Source organism: Calliphora vicina, chromosome 1 (assembly GCF_958450345.1).
Source record: "Calliphora vicina chromosome 1, idCalVici1.1, whole genome shotgun sequence".
Lineage (NCBI taxonomy): Eukaryota > Metazoa > Arthropoda > Insecta > Diptera > Calliphoridae > Calliphora > Calliphora vicina.
Window position 1 is genome coordinate 133,129,122 of NC_088780.1, and position 24,380 is coordinate 133,153,501.

The window sequence follows — 24,380 nt, forward strand, 5'->3', positions numbered from 1 at the left end:
TGCTAATTCTTTTTTCTAATTCATTTGAATTAATTCAAAATCAATTCAATTCAAATGAATTGGAAACGAATTGCAATTCATTTTTACCCAATTCATTTGAATTAATTCAAAATCAATTCAATTCAAATGAATTGAAAACGAATTGCAATTCATTTGTACCAAATTCATTTGAATTGATTAAAATTTCATTCAATTAAATTTTTTGTGTAAATGATTCGCGATTTAATAAAAAAATGTTTTACGTGACATACGTAAGGTATGTCACGTTCGATATTAAATTTTATTTATTATAAAATCATCCAAAGATGGTTTTTATTTAAATATGACGAATTGTAAAGGAAAAATATTTCGTTTATTGTAAAAAATTAAAATAAAACATGACGCCTCTCACGATTCGAAAATGTTCGCATAATTCTTCATGTACCTCAAAATGACTTCCATTTTATGTCACGTACGATATACCCTTATTTCGCTCGATATTTTGGACAACAATGTTTCGAAAGAACTTTTTATTATTTTAAAATATAGTACCCTCTGAATGGAACACAAGTTTTTTTTCAGATACTCTTATTTTTGCAAAATCTATTCCACTCTATAGGCGTACAAATGTCACGTACAATGATATGGAATTGCCCATATGTATATATTATAATATCTTTTATCGCTTTATTTAAAAAAAATAATATTTAAATCAGTAATAAATGAGATTTATACAAATATCTCCATAGGTTTTAAAAAGGTGTTTCGGTAGGAAACAAAATTTTATTTTTTTTTTTATAAGAACATTTCAAATATAGTTATAATAATTAATATAGTTTTTTCCTTTTGCTCACTTAACAATAATTCATACATACATATTTAAGTAATATTACAAAAATGTATCAAATTTTGGTACAATGTTGTGCTTACCTTGTAACCTTGAATTTATACTGTATTTTCGTGAAGGTTTAAATAACTATTTTGAGCATTAAATGATTCGCATTATGAATATACTTTTCTAATAAAATAATACAAAAATAGTTATGTATGTTGATTATAGCATTAATTAACTTTAAAGTAAATAAAAGGCTATAAAAAATACTTTCAATTAGTTATTTTAAATTATCTATTGATTTTTCTCAAATGAACTTCTTTAGTTTAGAAAACTTTTAAAATATACCCTACCCATTAGGTTAAAAATACAAATATTTCTTTAACTAGATATTTTAATAATGAAAATATATAGAAGATTTACTTACAATTTTATATATTAAAATTGATTTAAAAACATATTTATATTTTTCATGGAACAACTTTATTGTAACGAATTGAAAATTTTTGTAGTTAAATGAAAATTATGTATCCTTACAAAATGACAACTATGACAGCTGACAGTTAAAAAAAAGTTGCTCCTTGGCAGGAAGCTATTAGCATGCGTGAAATTTTGACATTTGTAACAGGTTTGTTTATAAATAAACAATATTTCCTTCTGCATTTGTTTTGGTTACTCTTTGCTCATTGTTGTGATAACGGTATTTGGTTAACAAATAAAAAGCAATAGGGGGTGGTTTTGCATTGAGGTCTACGACCTTATATATTTCCCATATTTAGAAATGTTATAAAAAAGAACCAAAAACATAATGTCAAAAATACACCGGTAAATGTAAAATTGTTTATCAGTTAAAACCCCACACTCGGTTGCCAATAGCAACAATTAGTTAAAATATTAACATGTACGAAAAGTACTGCTACACACAGATTTTTGATTAAGAATTTCATAAAGTTATATACGAAATATAATGGAGGATTATGCCCCAAGTCGTTATAAAATGTTGGAAAAAATCGGTGAAGGTGTACATGGCTGTGTGTTTAAAGCTTTGGACTTACAACGTAATCGTACAGTTGCCATTAAAAAAGTGGCTTTAAAAAATAAGTTCGGCAACATTTCCCTAAATACTTTACGAGAAATAAAAACTTTACAATTATCAAAATGTGAATATGTGAGTTTAATATAGCTAGTGTAAGTTTTTATGTAAATATTCTTATAAATTCTTTAGATTATCAATATTATAGATTTATTTCCTGATTTAATTGGTTTATCATTGGTGCTGGAATATATGCCAGAAACGTTATATGGCAAATTAAAAAATGAATTAAACCCATTAAGCAGACAACAAGTACGGAATTTTTCTCTGATGATGTTAAAGGGAATTGAATACCTTCACAGTTTGGATATAATTCACAGAGTTTGTATAAATAATTCATTTTATATCTTTCGTTCTAACATTCCCTTCACCTTAGTAGCTTAAGAAAAAAAATGTTCAGTAAAAAATATTAAAAATTATAGTTTAGTTTGTTTAAGGAGACCATTGCTCAAAATGTTTGTCCTGGCGTCAGTATTTGGTGAGCTGGATTAAAGGATAAAAAAAGTCCTTTTTAATATTTTTATGAATTTTTTCATATTTCTCTTAAAGGATACATATGAAATATTGGTATTATGAATGGTCTTTGAATTCAATACCGTATGCTGAAAGTTTTATATTTTTGCATTTTAAAGTTTAAAGTTTTCTTTTTTTTAATTTTGACATAGAATTATATAAAGTGCAAGACTAAAAATGCATCCACTGAAGCATAATACAATTTTAGCAAAAGAAATTTTCGTTTTACTTTTCCTGAAGAAGCGAAATAAGGAATTAATTCCAATTAACAATTGGAATTTTTGAAAATTTTCAAAACATCTACGCAGAACATTAAATTTTAATTTCACAATATATTTTTTTGTAATAAAAAGTCAAATCAAATCAACTAACTAACTACTCGCATTAAAATCATTTCTTTTAAATAATTGTCTCATTTCCCGGGAATGTTTTGATTTTACGAAATATTTTTATAATACTAATTTCAGGATATCAAACCAGCTAATTTATTGATAAGCGAAAATGAAGTTCTAAAAATTTCTGACTTTGGTTTGGCCCGACTTTATTTTCCTGAGGAAGAATCGAGGTTATATTCACCACAAGTTTCTACTCGATGGTATCGTGCTCCCGAAATATTGTGGGGAAGTCAAAAATATGGTCCTCCTGTTGATATGTGGGCTGCTGGTTGTGTTATTGCGGAAATGTTAAGAGGAGTACCATTATTCGCAGTGAGTTTTTTGTTTGTATCATACATACATATGTATTTGTCGAATTCTTGTAGCGTTGTTTGTGTGTAGTTATTTTTTTTATATTGCTTTGTTTCGAAAAATTTTGTTCGAAAAATATTTATGACATACAACGCTACGACATCGATTGTGAATTGGATAAATGTTTTAGTTTTTCAACTACACAAGTTATAGGCAAATTTTAAACGCATGAAAGAAACAAATCTCAACGAATACATATTATTTAAAATTTGTTGATTGATTTTGTAGTGTAACTATAATAATATATACTATACATATTATAATAACTATTTTTTACATAGGGTACCACCGACATTGAACAATTGGCTTTGGTTATACGCACTTTAGGTACTCCACGCTTAACCGAATGGCCGGAGTTAACATCGTTACCTGATTACAACAAAATTAGGTAATAAATATAAGAATTTAAGAATAATTACATTGTGCTAGTTGAAAAAAAAAATAACTCGAAAAATGGTTTAGCTTATTGAATAAACTCAAAAAACCAATTAAATTACCTTTAAGTGGCTCCAATTTTTTTTTAATCTGCGCAGTGGTTTTAGAAATATAAATTATTTTTGCAAATAAAAAATAAATTTTTAGCAAAATTTCAAAATTGTTGTTTTTTTTAAAACGGCATAAAAAAATGGAAAATACAGATACGCTGTTAATTTGTTCCATGCTCATAGAAAGTAAAATTCCAAACATAACAAGAACTAAATAATTAAAATCTGTCCATAACTTTTCATTTTATTTTATATCAAAGATATAACAAATATCCCCTAATATTATAATCAAATACATAACTCGCAGTAATTAGCTACTTCTTGCAGTTTTCTCCTATGTTTAGTCGGCAATGCAGTGCACAAAAATTTATTACAAAACGGCAAGATTCTGTAAATTTTCAGTTTGTTTTTGATTTTGAATCCATAAATTTGACTAGTGGAAAAGAGAAGATGTATATATTATATATCAACATAAAGGAAATTGTGTCTTCTTTATAAATGTATACAATTTTTAAGAATTAAAAAATTTATAAAAGACTTTTTGCAAAAATATGGGAAAAAATTTTAAAATGTTACTAGGGGGTATTTGTTTTATCTTTTGTTGATAAAATCAAAAGTTATGGACAGATTTTTATCATTTTGAGATTTTTTTGTTTGGAACTTTACTTTCTATTAACAGAGTAGCTTCATTTTCCAATTTTTTATACCGTTTTAAAAAACAAAAAATTCGAAATTTTGTTAAAAAAAATGTATTTCAAAAACGACTGCGAAGTTTAAAAAAGTTGGAGTCTTTTGTTTTTTAAGTTTATTAAATAAGCTAAACCATTAAACGGTATATCTCGAAAGCAAAAGCTAACATAAACGGTTAGCACCAATGGATTCCGCGTACTCAATTTAGTTTAACCCGCCGGCTGCCCCTCTTGGCAGAAAAAAGTGTGCAGTGTTATTAAATAAAAATTTTCTTAAGATTTCCTAACGCCGTGGGAATATATTGGGATAATCTTTTCCCCAGCTGTACTTATGCCGTTGAAATAAATTTGGTTGCCAATCTTGTTGTTTATAATCCCAAAAATCGTTTGAAAGCTTCTGAGGTATTTTATATATTTTCTTTTAATTTTTCTCATGAATATTAAATACATATAACTATTAATATTTTCAGGCCACAAAACATGAATATTTTCATTAAAAAACTACCATTATTTATTTGTTCATATAATACTTTGCTTCACAATATGCTAATATGATGCCACTACTCAACACATATTTTGTCACGCTGCAGTTTTACTTCAAGAACCTGGAATTTAGCTGCAAGTTTTTAAAACTGTGGATTTAAAATCTATGGAAGTCATTTGTTATTTTTATATTTAAGGATGTTTGTAAGATTATGAAATGAATTGTAAAGTTCAAATGTTTCGGTTAAGTCCAGCAGTTTTTATCACAACTGATGCATTTAAGTTTTTTTATATTATTTTATATTTGATTTTTTTATTGGCTTGGATTTATATTTTCGAAACAAATGAAAGTTAAAGTTAATTTTTATTGAGCCTTCTTTTAAATAAAAGTATTCGAAACAAAAATTTACAATAATTTATTTATAGCACATATAAAGTTAACATAAATGTCAATCTGCCCTTGCTCCCGGGCTAACATATTTGAAGAGGAAAACTCTTAAAATAAACTTAAATTTAATAAAATATTTAACACAAAATTCTCAAAAGGGCACTAACCTCTATGAGTGCCAGATGAACTTTTTTTAAAAAAAACAATGTCGTAAGTTTAGATTTAAATCAAAGCTAGTTATTTAAAGAACCGATAGGTGAGAGATAATTTGTGTTATATCAACTGAAAACTCTCATTAAATACTTCGTTAATATGACGATTTTCGTGTATTACAAGTATATTTAAAAACTTTCTCAGAATGTCGCACATATACAAACCGATTGGTGTTATTTTTGAATAATATATGTATGTATATATGAATTTGAATAACGTGTATTTAAAGATTCGAAGTTTTTTGAATATCTCAAAATTTGTCGTTTAAATATTTCCATTTCTTTGATAACAGTAGGGGAGACACTAGGGTATTTAATTAATCGGGTTTCTGGATTAATCGGTAATAGAGCAAATAATTAATCGGGGTTTAGATTTAATCGGTTAATAATCGGTTAATATTAAATTATTCGATTAACCGAATAATTTCTATTTTAATTTTAAATTGAAAAGAAAAACACGAATTTTGTATACTTATATAAGCATTTTCTTACTAAAAAGAACAAAAACATAAAAAACAAACAAAACATAATAATTCAACAAAACAATAAATAACAAGTAAGAGTGCTATATTCGGCTGTGCCGAATCTTATATACCCTTCACCAAATTATACTTCAAAATTTTAAATATTTTTAGGTAAACAAAATTTAATTTTTTTTAGTTGTTTTTTTACATTTTTTGGAAAAAAATTTATTTTAATTTTTTTTTTTTAAATTTAAATTTTTTTTTTTTTTAAATTTAAAATTTTTTTTTTTTAAATTTTAAAAATTTTTTTTTGGTTTTTTAAATTTTTTTTTTTTTGAAAAAAAAAATTCGGGTTAAAATTTTTTTTCCCGATTTTGACCCATTGTAGGTCCAACTTAATATGGTCTTATATACGTCGTTGCAAATTTCTTTGAAATATCTATCATTAGATATCCATATTGTCTATATTAATGTCTTAGTAATCCAGATATAGGTCAAAAATTGGTCAAAAATCGAGGTTGTCTTGGTTTTTCCCTCATATCTCAGCCATTTGTGGACCGATTTTGCTGATTTTAAATAGCAAAATTCTCGAAAGCATGTCTGACAGAATTATTGAAGATTTGGATCCCGAAGATATCTGGGGTCTTCAGAAAACTGATTTCAACAGACAGACAGACGGACAGACAGACAGACAGACGGACATGGCTTAATCGACTCCGCTATCTATAAGGATCCAGAATATATATACTTTATAGGGTCGGAAATGAAAAATGTAGAAATTACAAACGGAATGACAAACTTATATATACCCTTCTCACGAAGCTGAAGGGTATAAAAATATACACATGTGAGTTCCTTTTTTAGATTTTAAGGAGATCTTCTATCATAATCTTTTAAAAAAAGAATGTAATTTAAATGCTTAAATTTTAAACGATTTTTTTTAGTTTTAATTAAACTTGACTTGTAAAAACTACCTCACTGATTGTAGATTTGGAAAAATAGAAAATAAGGCACGATAAAAAGTATCCAATTTCTCAGTTCTTTTTTTAGTTTTTTTCTAAGCATATTTTTTTAGATTTTTTAGATTTTGGAACAACATAATTTTTACATTTTCCCGATGCATTGCGGAGACAAATTGCTCCACATTTAGAATTATTAAAAATTTATCGTAATTTTCTTATGTGAGATTATGCAATTCGATATCCATCAAGAAATTTAGTACATTTTATCATAATATCGATATCGAAATCATTTTTCGATACGATAGTTCATTCCAAGGGGTATTATACATTTTTTAAGTTTCAGATATTGTTGATTTATCATAAAATATTGGCCAATATATGGATGGCTATTATGCAAACATTTTTAAACTAATTCAGTATGTAATACAATTATAATGCAATTTATTACAAAATATTTTAAAATTTACGTATAAAAAGCAAAAATTTCCACCATGTACAATTTTGTAATTAGAGTTGTCAAACCGGTTTTCGAATTATTCGAAAAACCGGTTTTTACAAAAGGTTTTCGAGTTATTCCACAAACCGTTTTTTTTTGTCTCGAATTATTCGACAAAATCGAATATTTTTTTAGATTTATTTTAAGATTTTATACGATTACTTTTAATAATTAGCTATTCCCCTTTTTTAATTGTAAAATGCTAGAGGTAATGTCGGGTTAAAAAATTTTGAATGCTGTTTTGTTGTTGGGAAAGAGACTTCAGCAACTAAATTCCCTAGTGTGAAAAGGATCAAACCAATGTAAGCAAACTTTAACAGATATAAGTCAGAAAACATATCGAGCAAAAAATAATCTGGCTTTTTAACGCCACCTGTAATAAATGAAAGTTCATCATTGAAGCTCAGTTCAGTTTAACATTAAAAGACATTCAAAATCCACACAAAAGAATGCAAGAACTAGCGACTTAAAACTAGATTTTAATTATTTGGATAAATTTTTGCAATTTTGTTTAATGTGTAATGTGTAAATTTAAATTATATATTAAATTAATATTTGAAAGACAACGATTTTTAAATTTGTTTTAATAATAAAAATTAAGCTTAATTTATACCTTAATTCTTAAATTAACAAAAAAGGCTTAGAAAAAACCGAAAAACGGTTTTTAAAAATTACGTTTTTTCGAATTATTCGAAATATGTCGAATATTTGACCACTCTATTTATAATATTTATGAACATGTTCTTATCTGAATGAAAAAAGTTTGGAAAAAAGTCATGTTCGATTTATTACAAAATTCATTTCAATTATGAATTTCTTTTTTCTGTGAAGTGAGTATTTTTTATTTAATTTGAAGTTTAAGTGGGTAATGGTCTGAAAATGTTGGGAGAGTAGATATTTTTAAAATTATATTCGACAAATCTATACAATTTGAACTAATTAAAAAATTATGTAAATATGTGGAACCTTTAGGATATGTTGGTGTTGTATTACAAATCCGTTAAAAATATAAGGCGTTTTGATGTAAAAAATTATAAAATAAATTTGAAATATGTTTAGAATTGAAATCTCCACCTATAAGGGTACCATCAAAATTGTGAGAGATGTTACCTAAAATTGATAGACCATTTGTGATTTTTGTCGTATTAAAATTACATGGGATTGAACATAATAAAAATCTCTTTATCGAACCATTGAATAAAAGTTCAATTGATAAAAAATATTTGGAAACTCTAATGAATTAAACACATTCAAGACAGCAGGCTACCGACTACCATCTGTCAAAAAAATAAACACGTTTATAGGTGTGTTCGCGTACTTTCCAGTAAGAAATATCCAGTAACTTTATTTTAGAGAGTAAAAATAAACTAATCTCAATCTGAAAAACTACAAAAAAGTGCGCGAACATCAATTAGTAAAAATAAGTTGTATTTTATTATAAATCAATTCAAAGCGTTTGTATTGTGTTATTTTACATCTTTACTTTGCAAAATTGTAAATTGTATTAATTTTCAACTTTTTAGTTTTGTTTATATTTGCAACCATATGTTCTAAACCCATTGTAGGCGTTCATATTGTTCAGGTTACGATGATTTTCGTCAAACAACCCGAATGTACTTGTTGTAGAATCGACACCACCTGGTATATAAATTCCCCTTGCTAATATAATAAGAAAATGTAAATCAAATTGATGCTTACAAAAAATATATTATTTTTATTTTTTTAAGAGAAGTTTCTGATAACCATATTGGAATAAATTAATAACAGGTATGTAATTAATTATAAAATATATACATATATTTACTCAAAATAATTTTTAAAATTTTAATTACATTGAATATTTGTACGGTTATTTTTTATTAAAGTAAAAACAAAAAAAACTAATGTGGCACCACTGAATTATAAAACAGCTGTTTACTTCGTAGCTGTAGTCCATGCGTAATGATTAAGGTGTATGCGTTACGGCAACAAATACAACAATACAAAAACAAATAACTTTTATAGTGTCAAAAACAGCTGACATAATGTATACAAACTACAGCAAAAAAAAATTTTGACAAGATTAAAGTTGTAAACAAACTCGAGCAAAAAAATAATCAGCTGTTTGATTAATGTCACCTTGTATATCATTACACCATGCAGTGATGCCTGTATCGTATTCAATTGAAAACGCAAACATTTATGCAGCTCTTAAAAATATCGAAAACGATATTCGTAAATATCAATCGATATATCGACGATATATGTATATCGATTTTTTTCTTAAATTTTTGATATATCCCTATCTGGCAGCATTGTTAATAAAAACAAAACAATAAATATTTGCTGTTTATGTCGGTAAAATTTATGATACACTTAATAAAAAGAAAAACTATAATTAACTATGGAAAAGGTTAAAAAACAGTTGCTGCAAGCGTCAATTAACTATGGCACCATGCCAATGGATACTCTAAAAGGAATTCTTTCCGCACTTTGTGATTTATGTAAGTATCTATAAGTTTTGATTTTTTTGGGCGCCACTTAAGAACTTAAAATGTTTATCAGTTGTGCTTTTTATGCTGGGTGGTTTATATCTCTGATGTATATCGAACACTAGCTTCACTTAGTTAATTTATTTTCTGTCTACCAAATTGGACCACATAATATCACACCAACAACATTGAAGCACACAATAAGTATTCACTAATGTACCTTTCATGTGAAGGTTATATTCAAAGTCTATCCAAAAAGTTTAATATAAAGTGGTGGCTATATAAAACTGGATCTTTTATAAAGAATTCTTAGGAAACTATAAACAAATTACGTTTCTATTATATTTCATGTATCAAAACAATTTACAATGCAACGCACGTTTAGACATTCCCACGACAACCGGTAAACGAACCGGAATGAACAGAGTTCACTCTCCCAAAGACTGTCATCTAGGCATCCTCTGCTCCACAAGGACTTGTAAAGTGTAGCTATAAGAAACCAAATATTACGATCTACTCTTTTTTGAAATCGATCCAATTGAGAACATAATATGTATAAGGTTTTGAAAAATTTTATATAAGATACGGGGAATATCCGAATATGACACTTATGAAATGGGGAAAAAAACATCCTCAGATTTTTTAATCATAATTGGACTGTACATGTTATGGATCGAATATCTATCGAATATCGAAACTGACAACGTATCTTTACTTCGGTTTCCATCCATAATAAACCTATTATTTTTACTAAAAAAGGGATGTAGTTTTAAAATGTAATATTGTAGTAACTTTAAAAGAAATAACTATATCAAGATAATCCCTAACACACTCATTATGTATTTATAAATTTGTATTTGCAGACGAGGTTCACCAATTAGACGAAATGAATGCGATTAATGCTATAATTGTTGAAATCGATACGCAAATAAGAAAATATGATCAGACCTTGCAATTTATTAAACATCCGCTAAATGGTCAGGAATATTTGGTATTTGCATTGTTGTTAACTAATCAGGCTTGTAAATTTCAACCAAATTATACTGATACTGAACGAAAATATTTTTACAAACTGTTAGAAACTTTAGCAAGTAGTGAGGATTATGGCATTGAGTGGAATAATATATATGCTGTAGCCTCTCAGTTGCCTGTAAATGCTCAGCATCCATTATCCAAAGAGCGTATACAAGAATTGGAAAATATCTGGGTCTCTCAAGGGTACTTTTTGGCATTGGAAGATAAAATTTACTTTGGCCCTCGGACTATGCTCGAGTATGGAAAATATTTAAAAAATAATTTTTCAGACGTTATAAACGATTGTGTTTTATGTAATAATATTGTTTATTGGGTAAGTACCGGATAACAGTTGATCAAATTTAAATGTACATTTATAAATAATTTTTTTCTAGGATGTAAAATGTTCAGAATGTGAAGTCAAGCTTCATCGCAATTGTATACGAAAGTATTTGATCAAAAAGTCTACATGTCCCAGTTGCAAAAAGACATGGAATACTCGTTTAAGTTTATAAAAATAATAAAATATGTTTTTCATTAAATTTTTATTAAAAATTCTTTATTACTATATTTATTAATATTGACAATTTTATAGCTAAGTATTAAACTAGGAATTTTCTGATTCTTTAAATCTGAAAAGAGAAAAAGAAAATTATTAAAATTATTTAATTTAACATAGGTACGAATCAGGAATTATTATAAAAAAAATCAAAAAAACGTAACAACAAAATTACCAAAATCTAATGTTTGATAATGATTGTCAATATTTTTAAAGATTTAAAGGAAAAATAAGTTTTTATCTTATTTTTTTAAATCGATGTTACTTTGTTTTTCATTTTAGGTGACGATAACTTATATCTTTAATTTAAATTAAATTTACTAGTTTTGTTTTAAAACATTTTTTGAAATACTTTTCTGTACAATACTTCTTTCTGTACCATATGCCAAACAATTACATATTCGAAATATTAAAAGTATTCATACTAGGAACTGGTAAATTTTTTGTTTAATATTTTTTTGGGCAAAAATAAGTTATTTTTTTACAGCAAATAAAACTTATTTTCTGATATTTATTATTTTTTTTTTTACAGAAATAAGTTATTTTAAAAAATCACCAATTAGTAAAAAATACTTAATCATTTCATAATTTTCCAAGATAAAAGGTAAATATTAGATTTTTGGTATTATCGCGACTTTTTTTATTGCATTTCTTGTAATATGGAGATTTTTGTTAAAAGGTGGCTTTTGGCAAATGGATGTTTTTGGTTAATAGATAATGCTAATAAAAAAATTATTTGTTGTCTTAAAAAAAATATACATTAAAAATAAATTATTTCCACTCAAAAAAATTTAAAAAAAACTTACTTGTCTGTTCCACGGTACCGAAAGAAAAATTTGTATGAACAAATTTTGTATCAAAAATTTTTATTTCTGGTCGAAAGTACAAAAATTAAAAAATAACTTATTTCTGCCCAAAAAAATCAAAAACTAACTTATTTTTGCTAGAAAAAATAAAAATCAAAAAATAACTCTTATTTTATGACTTTTATGAAAAAAGTGATGTTATGTACTGTAGAATTAATATCTAATATTCGAATTAGATCATTAATCGCGTTTCTGTAGATATTAATTATTCTGGCAAAATTTTTTGGAATACTGAAACTTTCTGATGAATATATATATACATCGGCAAGTTTGAGTATCAAGATGAATATACAAGATAGAATTGAGAAAAAGTCCAACATAAATTTAAAAAATTTAACATAAAATGAATTGGTAGTTCATTGAAAGTCTTTTTGGTTCGGATTATGTCGACTATCAGCCCAATTATGAATAAAAATTCCCCGGGAGTTTTTCCTCTTTTCACATTTTTCCTATTCAAACTCAATGGGAAAAAACTCCCGGGGAACAAACTGCAGCGGAATTTTTTATGACTATCAGATCGCTAGTCTGTATATTTCAAGTTAAAAACAAAGTCGATATTCTGTTCGATTGATCGACTTGACAATTTTTATCAAAATTTAGCTTAAATGAAAAAAATTTATTTTATAAACTTACTTGCATTTCAGACATGTAAAAAATACAGTCTGTCCTTCATCTGCAGACCTTAATTGAAGTGTGGCATATGACATCTTATCGTGACCACATTTGTGACACTTTCGTTCCACTACTGGACCTTCCGGACCTGAATCTTTTTCCTCTTTAGTTTTCACTACCTTTTCTGGATCGTAGTTATTGAAATGAATTGTATACTCTACAATTTGTTCGCCAAATACTAAAATGTTTTGTTATAATTAAAAAAACTTAATACATTCACAAATTGTACAGTATATAAATACCATCTGGTTTAAATGATTGTTTGCAATTATAACAAATTACATCTTTAACACTGTCCACAGGTGGAAATATAGAACCACAAGTGGGACAAAAGCCAGGTGTTGAGGTAAATAATTCCATTTTAGCAAAACAAACCACAATAATAAAACAAATCAACTTAAAAAAAATATTATTATGCACGTGTAAAGTACCAGTGATGCCAGATTAGTAAGAAAATAAGAAAAATCGTTTTCCAACACAGCTGAGTACATTTTTATTTATTCAAATGCAACCAAATACATTCTTGAAATTCCAAACTTGCATAATTTTTATATTACTTTTCAGATTTTTTAGTGTTATCAACATTTTGTTCATCTTTTTCCTCCTCTTCACTAGCTTGCGAATCACTTTCTTCTTCCGACTCGTCTTCATCATAGTCATCATCGTCGTCGTCATCATCATCGTCGTCATATTCATCATCTTGACCATAGCCTGATGTAGAAGCAGCCCCACCACCATAGCCATAAAAACCACCGCCACCGTAATCATCATCACTATCACCATAAGCGCCACCTTGTTGTTGACGACCAAACTTATGCGATCGCGTTGACATACTCAAGTCCTTTGTGACTGATGTATCGTAGTTACACTTGGGACATGGTATAGCCTTATTCTTTTCATATTTGAAACCTTTACGCTTTACGTGATCCTCACAATAGCAAGTTTTACAACGTAAACATGAGTATTGACCTAGACGATTACATGACTGACATTTGTAGTTTTCACTCTCCAAAACTTGACATGAAGCTTGATGCTCAAACTGATCATCTTCGCATAAGAATCCGTCACAGAATGAGCATTTAAATATTCTGCCACCATGGTCCCAAACACCTCTTTCACATTCCAAACAAACGGCATTCTGCAATGGACAGGTGCAAGCGTGCGACTGCAGACATTTGCGGCCGTGGCACACCCATGCTTCGCAAAAGTCACAAATTGCACCCACCATACCAAGGCCGGTTGTAAAAACCCCGGCATGTTTGATGACACAGTCTCCTGTCTTCAGCATACATTTTACTTTGCCACACTGAGCACATATAGGTAAACGTTGCAACGATTGACAAAAATAACAAAATGCTCTTGATTTTTGCTTACGTTCACATTTTTCACATTCCATAGGTGCATTGCATGGAACATCTGCCAAAGGTGTTTCCCGGCTGCGTATTTCCTTAAGCCGCAGTTTCTGCTTTTCGGCTTTTTTCCGTTGTCCAGTTTTTTTCTTGGGCATTTTTAGACGAATATCGCAGGAGAAACTCCTTTAAGTGATGACAGTACGATGACAAGTGAAAAGACAGTGTTGTAAAATATCTGGTTTGTTAATAAAATTCTTCTTCTTATTATGAGTGACATTTGAAAATGTTTGGAATATCACAGGCATCATACAAATTATTTTTTATGTACATACCGAGGATGGAAAATTCAGTAGTATTTTAATTTTTTATAGTACATTTTAAACAAAATAAAACACATTTTAAACAAAAAAAATATAAGATTTCTATATTAGCAAAAGTCAAATTGAATTGCAGATAACACAATCTCATACTTCAAATCTGTTTTTGTCTTAGGGCACTGCTATACGTACAATTTTTAAGTCGCGATCAATTTTGTGGCCTGATGGATCGTGCGCTTTCCACATGTTCAATACTATACAAACATTTCGTAAAAATTTTTTTTTTGTTGTTTTCTTATTTGTTTAATTTTTTGCACTGCGTATCGCCAATTTTTTTACTTTATTTGTTTTATTTTATTTATTTTCCAAAAAAAAGTTTGATAAATGGAAAACATGAACATATTCACTCTGTTGCTGTTTGAATAAATTAATTAATAATATTAATAAAAATTTGTGTTTTATATGCCAGAGTTTATTATCCCCTGTCTATACTTGACAAATATTTATCATAACAATTAATGACGTTTGTTGTCAAGACAAGGTTGTTTGAGCAAAAGCATTAACAATTTTGTCATAACGAAGCAAGAATACATAATAATAAATGGAGACTATACTATACCTGATATTTTTTTTATCTTGACAACAATTTTGACGTTTATCATGAAAAAAATGTATCATGTATAGACATAGGGTTAGGAATATACATATATTTATGTCAAGGGTTATATCAAAAATGCTTATATAATTTTTATATGTATATCGAGGGACTATATTCTAAACATCTCTCTATCTTAGACTTCACGAAAATGAGTTTTTGATGGAAAAATGTTTAAATAAAGGAACAAATTCACTTTTTTGTAATATCTCTATCTTAAACAAATTATTTCTGAATGCAAAACTATTGGGTAACATAGATAGGTATGTGTTTGTCGAAAACCTAACTCTTGCAACAACAAAATACATGTAATTAATTTTATTGTTGTATGAGTGGATATGCATACTTCCCTATGAGCAAAACCCTATTTCTATGTATTTTTGTTTAATAATTAGTTTTTAATTAAATTATTTTGTATAACTTCCAAAATAAGTTTTCTTACTAATTTGCACATTATTATAAATTTCGTTGCGCCAACAAAGGGTCTCATCAGTAATTAAAAAAAACATATTTGTCAATCTAGTCCCATGGTAGGCGTTTATATTGTTCAGGTTACGATGATTTTCGTCAAACAACCCGAATGTGAACAAAAGAGCGTAATACAGCGTAAAAATACACACAATTCATTCAGTTTCTTGATGTTGTTGTGGATATTTTATTTTTTACCCAAAAGAGCACACAAATTAAATGCCTCTTTTTGCCTACCAATGATCTAGTCTCCAAAAAATTAAGTTTTAAAAACGATGTATATTTGCCTTTGAGAATTTTGTTTATTTATTTAAATATTACATCTACTCTACACATACATACATATATTTCATTGTATTTTTAGCATGTTTTTGCAATTATTTCCTGAGTTCCTTTAAAGAGTTTAACTCGGTAGCATGTTCAGCAAGAAGATCAAGTAACACTTCAATTTTCAAATCACACATATTATTTTCCTCTTCCAAAGCCTTTAAACGACGATTTAGACGTACAACATCGTCTACATCGCCTTTGCGAGTAGCGTAAATCCAAATACCATCTGCGAAACGTAATTCCTTATTACCTAAGTTCAAAGTAATTTGCTTGTAGTCTTCCAATTCTTCTGTTACCACAGGGCAATCATTATTGTTTCTAGAAATACGCGGCGGAACTGGTTTAGATTCAAATTTTTTATTAAATATAGGCATTTTATTTTAATAATTTTATTTCAGCTTGACGTTGAATGTTTTATTTATAATATACTATGTATATACTACAGTTTAGTTTTGAACATGTTAAAACCATGGCAACGACTTTTGAGCAATGGCTAAGCAGTTGGTGTTGGACACTACAAACAGGTGTAATTGTCCAGTACAGTTTGTTTAATTAAATTTTATTGTGTATATATTTTTTAACAACATGTTTTGTAGAACAAATTTTAAGTCTTAATGAGCAATGGAAACTAAAACAATTTTAGACACCTATTATTCCAAGTACATACTAGTTAAATACATACTACAATAATATGTATTATATTTTAATTTTATATACCTTCGTTTTTAATTTTTAGCAATTTAAATGAAATCACAAAATGCTGTGAAAAATTAATTACGGAAACTCAATGTGACATTGAAATTTTTCGGGTGCGTTGTCAAAATAATTGTGTTTCTTGAATTATTCTATTCAATACTTTTATTTTATATTTATTAAAAACAATAAAACAAAATCAAATTATCTGACCACATGCAGAATGAACAACAACATCTTCAAAAACAAATCCGAGAGATTCTATTAGAAAATAGCCGGTTAAATTCCAAGCTCGATGTATTAAAAAGTGCTACACCTACCATTCCTTTAACAACGGATGGCGAGTCAAGAGATGATGCGACCAGAGAGAAATTGACGAACGAAGCATTTCAAAATGTAAAGAAACAAATAGATTATTTACAAGCGGTATGAACAGTATTCAATCTTAATTGGTATATTCATTAACTTTTAAGGTCTTTATAGGAAAACAACGACTTGCGATCACTAAATAAAAACTTTCAGAAGACTATAGAAAATCTTGAAAAAGAAATTCAAAATTATCGTAATCAACTTTTTAATTCAACATCTGTTTGTGAAGTAAGTTTATATTCTGCATACACACAGTTTCATATTACCCAGTCGAAAATCGTACTTCTTTATTACTCAAAATGTACATCAGGCCAGTTTGGAAATGCAGCACTACTACAACAGTTCGTTAAGTTTCATGGTCGATAATAAATTTTTTATATTTTTAATGAGTTTGATGTTAATTTCTGAAGCCCAAACAATTTTATTGATGCGTTATGAATTGATTGATTTTCCAACTGGTCCGACTAATGATAGAATAAGTCATGTTGTGCAATATATTAGAAAAATGTCCATCAAAACATATTCACAAAATGGTATTACTAGAGCATCTAATATAATTACTTTCCTAGTAATATCACCTTATCATTGCTACTTTTACACGATAGACTTGAAATTTTCAACTCGGTATTTGAAATATTTAATTATATTTCGTACATATTTCTTTTTTTTTTCTTTTTTAAAGGTCAAACATAAATTTGCAACTGCCATCAAATTATTAGAAAGTACTATAATTAATCAAAAGTCTGAATTAAAAGAACAGTCCCAAACAATAGGCAATTTATTTGAGCAGAAAAAACTTCTTAGAGATCGTATCGAAAAAGTGGAGAAATTACTCGAAGGTAACTAATTAAAAAAATTAAGGAGAAAATTCATATACTCTATTGCATTAACAGAAATTTTCAACTACATAAGTATAGTTTTCAGAAATGTTTATTTCCACTGTTTTGCATTTTAAGTACAAACATCGACTTAGTTATTCATTATGTGTTTCCAATTTTTATTTTTGATTTAGAAAAAACTAAGGAACTTGAAAAATTAGCTGGATCAACGGAAACTATTGGTAAACTTCAAGAGCAACTTAATGAAACTGAACGACACAATAATGAGTTGCAAAAATCATTGAAAATCTCACGACAATCTATAGAAGAGAGATTAAAACGGGAGCAAAGTGCATTACAAAAAGTGCAAGAGGCTTTAAACATAGCCGAAACAGCAGTAGCCGATAAAGAGATAGCTTTGAAAAGAGAAAGAGTTGTTAAGGAAGAATGTGAGAACATTGCATCCACCATAGGACAGGTAATGGATGAGGCAGCACGCAAAGTGGAAAAAGATATGGAGGCAATAAAAAATAAATATTTCGATAAAGAAAAGTTATTAAATGAAGAAAAATCTAAGCTTAATGGAGAAATACAGAATCAAAAGAAATTTATTCAAATATTGGATACAAGGTGTAATCGTTTTCAACAGAAATATAGGGATGCTATGAGTGAGAATGCTAATTTATCAGATCAATTGGAACAAGCCGCTAAAACTTTGGTAATTTAAATATAATCTAGAAAGTTGTGTCCAAATCTCAAATTCATTTATTTTAGTATGAAATGGAGGGAAAAATTAAGCAACTGGAATATCAAAACAATGAAGTAAATTGCCAAAAGCAAGTATATACCCTGTATAAAAAATATTCGTATTTTAAACTTATTTATTATATGTTCTAGACGCTCGGTTGACCAGGAAAACGAAATTCAACATTACGTTAAAACTAATCGTGTTTTAAAGGAGAGGTAATTGCTATTTGCTAATTGAACTTTCTTTTTAATGGATTTTTCTAGATACATTACGATTATAAATGATTTATCTGAAAATTTTGAAAAAAAAATTGTTAATTTACAAGACGAATTGACCCGCTTAAAAGCTGAAAACCAAGCATTCAAATTACAAAAAACATAGAGGTGTAAATTTTAATCCTTTTAATAAACTCATTTATAATTGGTTGTTCGTTTGAATAATTCTGCTAAAATCATTAAATCAATAGTGAATAGGAAGATATAATAGGTCCTGTAATTATTTCTTTGTAAATGCATGTATGTTCTTTTTAAGCAATTTTTAAAAATATTTGTGAAAGTTTGGATTACTGGTTTTATTAATTTTATTAAGTTAAATTAGATAATTGTTGTTTGTGTGCTACGTCCTGGAAACAAACTGGGAAACCAAAATCGACGTTCGTCATCTTGATCATCAATCCAACAAAGACCTTCACTAACAACTTTTTCCAGTGATTGTCGCGCACGGTAATCGGGCCACCTAAATAAACACATATTTGTTATTAAAATACACATTTCTCTACAAAAAAATTTTATATTGGGAAAACATACCCCAATTCTTCTATTAATATTGATAGGGTCACGTAACCTTGTTCGTTGTTAGATGCCACAGTTAGGATTGTTGTTTCTTCCATACTTAATTCGCTTGGTATGGATTGTACAATATATTTATCTTTGCCAAGTTTATGAATAACAAATCTGAAAAAAGTTATTATCTATAGTATTTGACTTAACAGAGAAATTCACGTCACTATAAAAAATAGAGAAGTGAATTACTCCAATAAATAAAAAGGTATATACTGAAGATTTAAAGATTAACAGGATTGCGACTTTAGGTAGAACATTACAATATGCAAATCGATTTCAACTAAAACATTTAAAATTCAACACAATATTTTTTTTAATAAGAGACCGGTGGTTTTTAAATTCCCAAATTTACTGAGTATTATCATGTTTTATCATCTTCTTTGTTTTAAAATTAAAAAGTTTAAGACACTTTCGATAAATTTTAAGAGAATTTAAAATTTGTTTCTCTTATTTATTATTTTTTATCCAAAAATAGTTCATCGACATTTTTTGTAAAATAAGTAAACCATCAAAACGAGAAAATAACCATAATACGAATTAAGTCTTTAAAAATTATATCATAAAATTCATAATTTATCACCATCAGGCCGCATACTGGTATGCTAATATACCAGAGATCCCGATGGTGATGAAATACGAATTTTATGAAATAATTTTTAAAGATTTAATTATGGTTATTTTCTCATTTTAAGGGATTACTTATATTTCTGTTTATATTCCTATTCACTAATATTATATTGGCATTTAATTGTTTATTAAAATAACTTACCCATTACCAAAAATATTAAGTTTTTTCGTAGCCATTAATATATCTTCATTTGTGATTTCCTGATGAATTGAGCTTTGACCTCTGGCAGCAATTAAACGCCTCCTTAATTCATTTAATTCCATAAGGCCGCCTGAAAATTATCAGAAAATCAGTCTTTTACAATAGTGGAGGCAATTTTTTCAAAGCCAAAAAAGCCTTCCTAAAAATTCTAACGGTCATACTTTTTTGTTTATATGCAACGTTTGCACCTACCAGTCTTATGATTTGATGCTAAACATACTTCCACTACCTGAACACTTAGTTCATAATAAAAATCTCCCATGCCAAGAACACTCCAGAAACCTTTACCAGTAGCTAAAGGATCTACACCGATGGCAGCGCACATTTCTTGAAATTGCTTACGAAATTGAGAATTCTTCTTAATATCCTGTTTATGTTTAATTGCAAATTCTTCTAGTTTCTCTCGAAAAACCTCCATTTGTTTTGACATTTGTTCCAATTGCGATTCCTGGATATTTGTGCCTTTATCTTTATATTTTTCAGCTGCAAACTGTTGCTGTTGTATCGCTCCTAATCCTGCTCGTCGTCTCATTGTGGAAAAAGAACAATATTAGCTTGCTTTTAACCAAGGTGGTTTAAATATGCCTTGCTTTTAAATATTTATAGAATAAGAAATAATTGTTTGCCTTCATAAAAGAAAATTAATTGTTTGGACAATCAGCTGGTCTGATTATTCATCGTTTACGCAGCTGAAGAAAACAAACAGGTCTATTTTGGCACACTTTTCTACAGAGTTGCTTAAAATGTACTTTTATTTACATTTTCATCGAAATACATACAATATTAAAAAACGGGAATCAAAAGTACTATGGCCCTATAATCAAATTTTGTGTTGGTCACTTTGGTGTTCGGAAAAACAGTACAATTTTATAAAAACAACAATTTATTAAATTCATAACATTTTAAGGTATTTTTGCACAGTGGGAAAAGTAAATTCATTTCAAATGTACATAAGTATCTGCTATTTCAAAAATATTAAAATATTTTTACTAGTAAAATGCCTTTTAGATCATTAGTTATTTATATTGTTACGTTTTAACCTTTTCAAAACGTTTGGTTTATTTCCTTTAAATAAACCGGATACTTTTGATTGCAAATAAAGGCTGTTTAGTAGTTTAAAAATTATAACTCTTTATTTATTCAAAATGTACAACAACCACAGAATTAAATAGCCACTCAATGTTTTTTATACACGTTTATAAATTCTCAGAAATACAGACACAATTTATAATGTACACGAATTTACTTGAAAAACACACTTTAAGGCACTTAGTTGATGTTTATTCGAAAAGCGTCTCTGATAAACTCACTAACGACTGCAACCTCTGCTACTATTTATAATACTGCCATCTGCACTCTAGATTTCTCTTTAACTGTCTAGAGGTTTCTAATACATACGCCATCTGTGGTGTACTTTCTACAATGTTCTTTAACTGAATATTCGAAATCGAATACAGCGTTGCCAACTTACGATCAAATCAACTGAAAGCTTTTATTTAATAATGCCCACAGATATGTTACAGTTTTACAGCACTGTTATTTGAAAGCATTATGCTACTTTTAAATCAGCCGTTAAAATCGTTATATTTGAATTCAAGTACAATTTCGTAACAATATATCGCACTGGTTCCTCTAAAGAGTAAATTCAAAAATTTTCACTTTTTGCAAGAAATCGATGTACAGTGCTAATATCTACCCACTGTAAAAATCTTACATTATTATACCCTTCACCATGACTGGCAAGGGTATAAATAAGTTTGTCATTCCGTTTGTAATTTCTACATTTTTCATTCTATTTTGTTTCTTTGTAAATATTATTACTAACAAAATAGAGAGAGTTGTTTATATTATTGCTATTTAAAATCGTCAAAATCGGCCCATGAATGGCTGAGATATTAGGAAAAAAACCGGGAAAACCTCGATTTTTTTCCAATTTTTTATCTATATCTGGATAACTAAGTCATTAATATAGACAATATGGATATCTATAATGATGTATATAAGGCTATAGTAAGTTGGACCTACAATGGGTCAAAATCGGGAAAAAATATTTTTTAACCCGAATTTTTTTTTCATAAAAAAATTTTTTTTTGTCATAAATTCTTTTTTGAAAAAATTAAATTTATTGTGGATAAATCCACAATACAGGTTTTATTTCAGAAAATTAAAAGATCATAGATTGAAATTAAGAATTCGCGAACACGTCTGTCACGTTTTAAGTTCAGTTAACGACTCCTTTTACTTATGTTTCGAATATAAAAAGAGATTCGATAAATGTATTCAATTTCTTGCTCGTTATCGAATGCCATAATCTCAAATGGGAAAATTACGATAAATTTTACTCGATATAGAATGCGGAAATTTGCCCTTTATGTCTTCTTTGTTGATGAGCTAAATTCATTAAAAACCTTGATTACAATTTTCTTGATTATCCTTGATTACAATAGTTGTGTTCGCGTACTTGATAATTTGTAATAATTTGTACAAATTATCACTGGAAGTTACGGGATTCCGTTCGTTTACTTTTAAAAACTTGTAACGAGAGAGCAAGAGAGTGTTAAAAGTGACAGTTCGTAGATAGAGAACATTATATTTTTTACTGGACATTTTTTGTCCAGTAAAAAATATCAACATAAAAAACGTTGACATTTTTGTTTGCCTTATTTGTATTTATAAATACATACCCGATACATATGAAAATAAAAAGTTTTTGAATTGTTTTAAACAAATTTTGAATACCGACCGTAAATCAAAAAAATCATTTGTATTTTTTGAAAATCTAATACAAATTTTGTTTAGACGATGAAATTGTATTATGATACTTGAGTTTTTAACAAATATTAATACTCAGTATTGCCGTCTATAAATACCTTTAATGATATAACACACCGATTAATTTTCTTAAGCTCAACAAAAAACACTTTTTTTGTATCCGAAATTAACATTTGCCTTATCTGTACAAAAGCTTGTGACGTTGGCCCAGTTTAAATTTCGGAATTTGATTCATACATTTTTTTTTTGTTCTAACCAGGGACCCGAAATAACTGTTATTTTTTTTTAAATAAGCAATTGGTTATAGAAAAAATAACTGCAAACAAATAGGTCCCGTAATAACAATTATAAATAACTCAAAAAAGTTTTAGTCTATGATAACCATTATCAAAAATTTAAATTTGTTTAGGTCTTTGATAATTATTATGAAAGATTTTTATTTTTTTTGGTCTTTAATAATCATAATGAAAGATTTTTATTTATTTCGGTCTCTGATAACCATTATGAAAGATTTTTATTTTTTTTGGTCTTCAATAACCATTATGAATGATTTTTATTTTTTTGGTCTTTGATAACCATTATAAAAAAATTTTATTTTTTTGGTCTTCGATAGACTACAGCCATTACAAATATTTATACCCTACACCACCATAGTGATATAGCGTATAGTGCCCCAAGGACGAAGTCTATTGAATTTGGTTAAAATCGGTCTATTATTTCTCCTAGCCCCCAAACGATTGTCCTATCTGAAAATAGATAATCCCTCATAAATATCTTAGTTATATAGATATCCAAACCAAATTCAGCACAAATAAGTTTTATATAAGCTGAACTCTCACTACTAAATTTTGTGAGGATTGATCCATAATTAGTCATAGCTCCAATACAAGGCCCACTTCCGAAAAGCATTTTAACGAGTATAGATTTCTTAAAAAAGTTGGTATTCAAATAAAATTTAGCACAAATAACTTTCATATATACAGAAGACATGTCACTTAATTTTATGCCGATTGGTCCATAATTAGTCATAGCTCCCACATATTGCACATTTTAAAAGAAAACTGTTTATAATCATAAATATTCTTGATTCTTATGAAATTCTGAACCAATTTATCTTTCTCTGTCTATTTTAAAATACAAGAAAACCAGTTCCATGCGACCAAAAAACTTTGTTGGTACTCATAATGTTTACGGAAGACCAAAAAAAATAAAAATCTTTAATAATAGTTATCAAAGACCTAAAAAAATTAAAATATTTTATAA

At 27.9% G+C, this 24,380-nt stretch overlaps 7 protein-coding genes across 9 annotated transcripts in view; 3 read left to right on the plus strand and 4 right to left on the minus strand.

The window, feature by feature from the left end:
• LOC135963871 (protein dispatched) overlaps nucleotides 1–4,919 on the plus strand; it is a 36,469-nt gene extending 31,550 nt beyond the window's left edge. Inside the window, exons 1-6 of one of the 2 annotated variants that reach the window (XM_065515864.1) lie at nucleotides 1,779–1,979; nucleotides 2,037–2,225; nucleotides 2,885–3,124; nucleotides 3,445–3,551; nucleotides 4,616–4,739; nucleotides 4,808–4,919. In XM_065515864.1, coding sequence (XP_065371936.1) covers nucleotides 1,779–1,979; nucleotides 2,037–2,225; nucleotides 2,885–3,124; nucleotides 3,445–3,551; nucleotides 4,616–4,739; nucleotides 4,808–4,834 — 888 coding nt within the window. In that variant the 3' untranslated portion in view covers nucleotides 4,835–4,919. Of the gene's footprint in view, nucleotides 1–1,778; nucleotides 1,980–2,036; nucleotides 2,226–2,884; nucleotides 3,125–3,444; nucleotides 3,552–4,615; nucleotides 4,740–4,807 lie in introns of those variants that run through there. The other variant, XM_065515863.1, reaches the window with a different exon arrangement.
• Nucleotides 4,920–9,646: 4,727 nt separating this feature from the next.
• Nucleotides 9,647–11,369, plus strand: Nse1 (Non-SMC element 1). Of its 2 annotated transcripts, none has more exons than XM_065515868.1 (3): nucleotides 9,647–9,825; nucleotides 10,677–11,165; nucleotides 11,223–11,369. In XM_065515868.1, the coding sequence occupies exons 1-3, from the start codon at nucleotides 9,726–9,728 to the stop codon at nucleotides 11,243–11,245; spliced, it is 612 nt and encodes a 203-aa protein (XP_065371940.1). In that variant the 5' UTR covers nucleotides 9,647–9,725; the 3' UTR covers nucleotides 11,246–11,369. The 2 variants fall into 2 exon arrangements, with proteins under 2 accessions (XP_065371940.1, XP_065371938.1); XM_065515866.1 differs by having other exon boundaries at nucleotides 10,677–11,161.
• Nucleotides 11,358–13,300, minus strand: RpI12 (RNA polymerase I subunit RpI12). Its single transcript, XM_065515870.1, has 3 exons — nucleotides 13,167–13,300; nucleotides 12,886–13,102; nucleotides 11,358–11,459 (listed from the first exon to the last, which is right to left on the minus strand). Exons 1-3 carry the CDS (start codon nucleotides 13,282–13,284, stop codon nucleotides 11,435–11,437), a joined length of 360 nt encoding a protein of 119 aa, XP_065371942.1. The 5' UTR covers nucleotides 13,285–13,300; the 3' UTR covers nucleotides 11,358–11,434.
• An 89-nt stretch (nucleotides 13,301–13,389) lies between these two features.
• Noa36 (zinc finger protein 330 homolog Noa36) lies at nucleotides 13,390–14,474 on the minus strand. Its single transcript, XM_065515865.1, has one exon. It carries the CDS (start codon nucleotides 14,429–14,431, stop codon nucleotides 13,478–13,480), a length of 954 nt encoding a protein of 317 aa, XP_065371937.1. The 5' UTR covers nucleotides 14,432–14,474; the 3' UTR covers nucleotides 13,390–13,477.
• Nucleotides 14,475–16,067: 1,593 nt separating this feature from the next.
• Nucleotides 16,068–16,830, minus strand: Cby (Chibby). Its single transcript, XM_065515874.1, has one exon. The coding sequence runs from the start codon at nucleotides 16,418–16,420 to the stop codon at nucleotides 16,094–16,096; it is 327 nt and encodes a 108-aa protein (XP_065371946.1). The 5' UTR covers nucleotides 16,421–16,830; the 3' UTR covers nucleotides 16,068–16,093.
• Nucleotides 16,830–19,159, plus strand: LOC135963876 (putative leucine-rich repeat-containing protein DDB_G0290503). The gene is made up of 7 exons (XM_065515872.1): nucleotides 16,830–17,165; nucleotides 17,223–17,336; nucleotides 17,791–17,947; nucleotides 18,121–18,644; nucleotides 18,701–18,762; nucleotides 18,824–18,889; nucleotides 18,938–19,159. The coding sequence occupies exons 1-7, from the start codon at nucleotides 16,956–16,958 to the stop codon at nucleotides 19,053–19,055; spliced, it is 1,251 nt and encodes a 416-aa protein (XP_065371944.1). The 5' UTR covers nucleotides 16,830–16,955; the 3' UTR covers nucleotides 19,056–19,159.
• Nucleotides 19,061–20,976, minus strand: lsn (vacuolar-sorting protein SNF8). The gene is made up of 4 exons (XM_065515873.1): nucleotides 20,538–20,976; nucleotides 20,286–20,415; nucleotides 19,481–19,627; nucleotides 19,061–19,409 (listed from the first exon to the last, which is right to left on the minus strand). The coding sequence occupies exons 1-4, from the start codon at nucleotides 20,875–20,877 to the stop codon at nucleotides 19,268–19,270; spliced, it is 759 nt and encodes a 252-aa protein (XP_065371945.1). The 5' UTR covers nucleotides 20,878–20,976; the 3' UTR covers nucleotides 19,061–19,267.
• Between the last annotated feature and the right edge of the window lie 3,404 nt (nucleotides 20,977–24,380).

Coding starts and splice junctions, on each gene's coding strand:
- Nse1 (XM_065515866.1), top strand. CDS start 9,726: ATGGAAAAGGTTAAAAAACAGTTGCTGCAAGCGTCAATTAACTATGGC. Junction 9,826..10,676: donor TTCCGCACTTTGTGATTTAT/GTAAGTATCTAT, acceptor TTGTATTTGCAG/ACGAGGTTCACCAATTAGAC. Junction 11,162..11,222: donor GTAATAATATTGTTTATTGG/GTAAGTACCGGA, acceptor ATTTTTTTCTAG/GATGTAAAATGTTCAGAATG.
- RpI12 (XM_065515870.1), bottom strand. CDS start 13,284: ATGGAATTATTTACCTCAACACCTGGCTTTTGTCCCACTTGTGGTTCT. Junction 13,103..13,166: donor ACAATCATTTAAACCAGATG/GTATTTATATAC, acceptor AAAACATTTTAG/TATTTGGCGAACAAATTGTA. Junction 11,460..12,885: donor TTTACATGTCTGAAATGCAA/GTAAGTTTATAA, acceptor TTCTCTTTTCAG/ATTTAAAGAATCAGAAAATT.
- Noa36 (XM_065515865.1), bottom strand. CDS start 14,431: ATGCCCAAGAAAAAAACTGGACAACGGAAAAAAGCCGAAAAGCAGAAA.
- Cby (XM_065515874.1), bottom strand. CDS start 16,420: ATGCCTATATTTAATAAAAAATTTGAATCTAAACCAGTTCCGCCGCGT.
- LOC135963876 (XM_065515872.1), top strand. CDS start 16,956: ATGCAGAATGAACAACAACATCTTCAAAAACAAATCCGAGAGATTCTA. Junction 17,948..18,120: donor AGTGGAGAAATTACTCGAAG/GTAACTAATTAA, acceptor TTTTTGATTTAG/AAAAAACTAAGGAACTTGAA. Junction 18,890..18,937: donor AATCGTGTTTTAAAGGAGAG/GTAATTGCTATT, acceptor GGATTTTTCTAG/ATACATTACGATTATAAATG.
- lsn (XM_065515873.1), bottom strand. CDS start 20,877: ATGAGACGACGAGCAGGATTAGGAGCGATACAACAGCAACAGTTTGCA. Junction 20,416..20,537: donor AGCATCAAATCATAAGACTG/GTAGGTGCAAAC, acceptor GATAATTTTCAG/GCGGCCTTATGGAATTAAAT. Junction 19,628..20,285: donor CTTAATATTTTTGGTAATGG/GTAAGTTATTTT, acceptor AACTTTTTTCAG/ATTTGTTATTCATAAACTTG.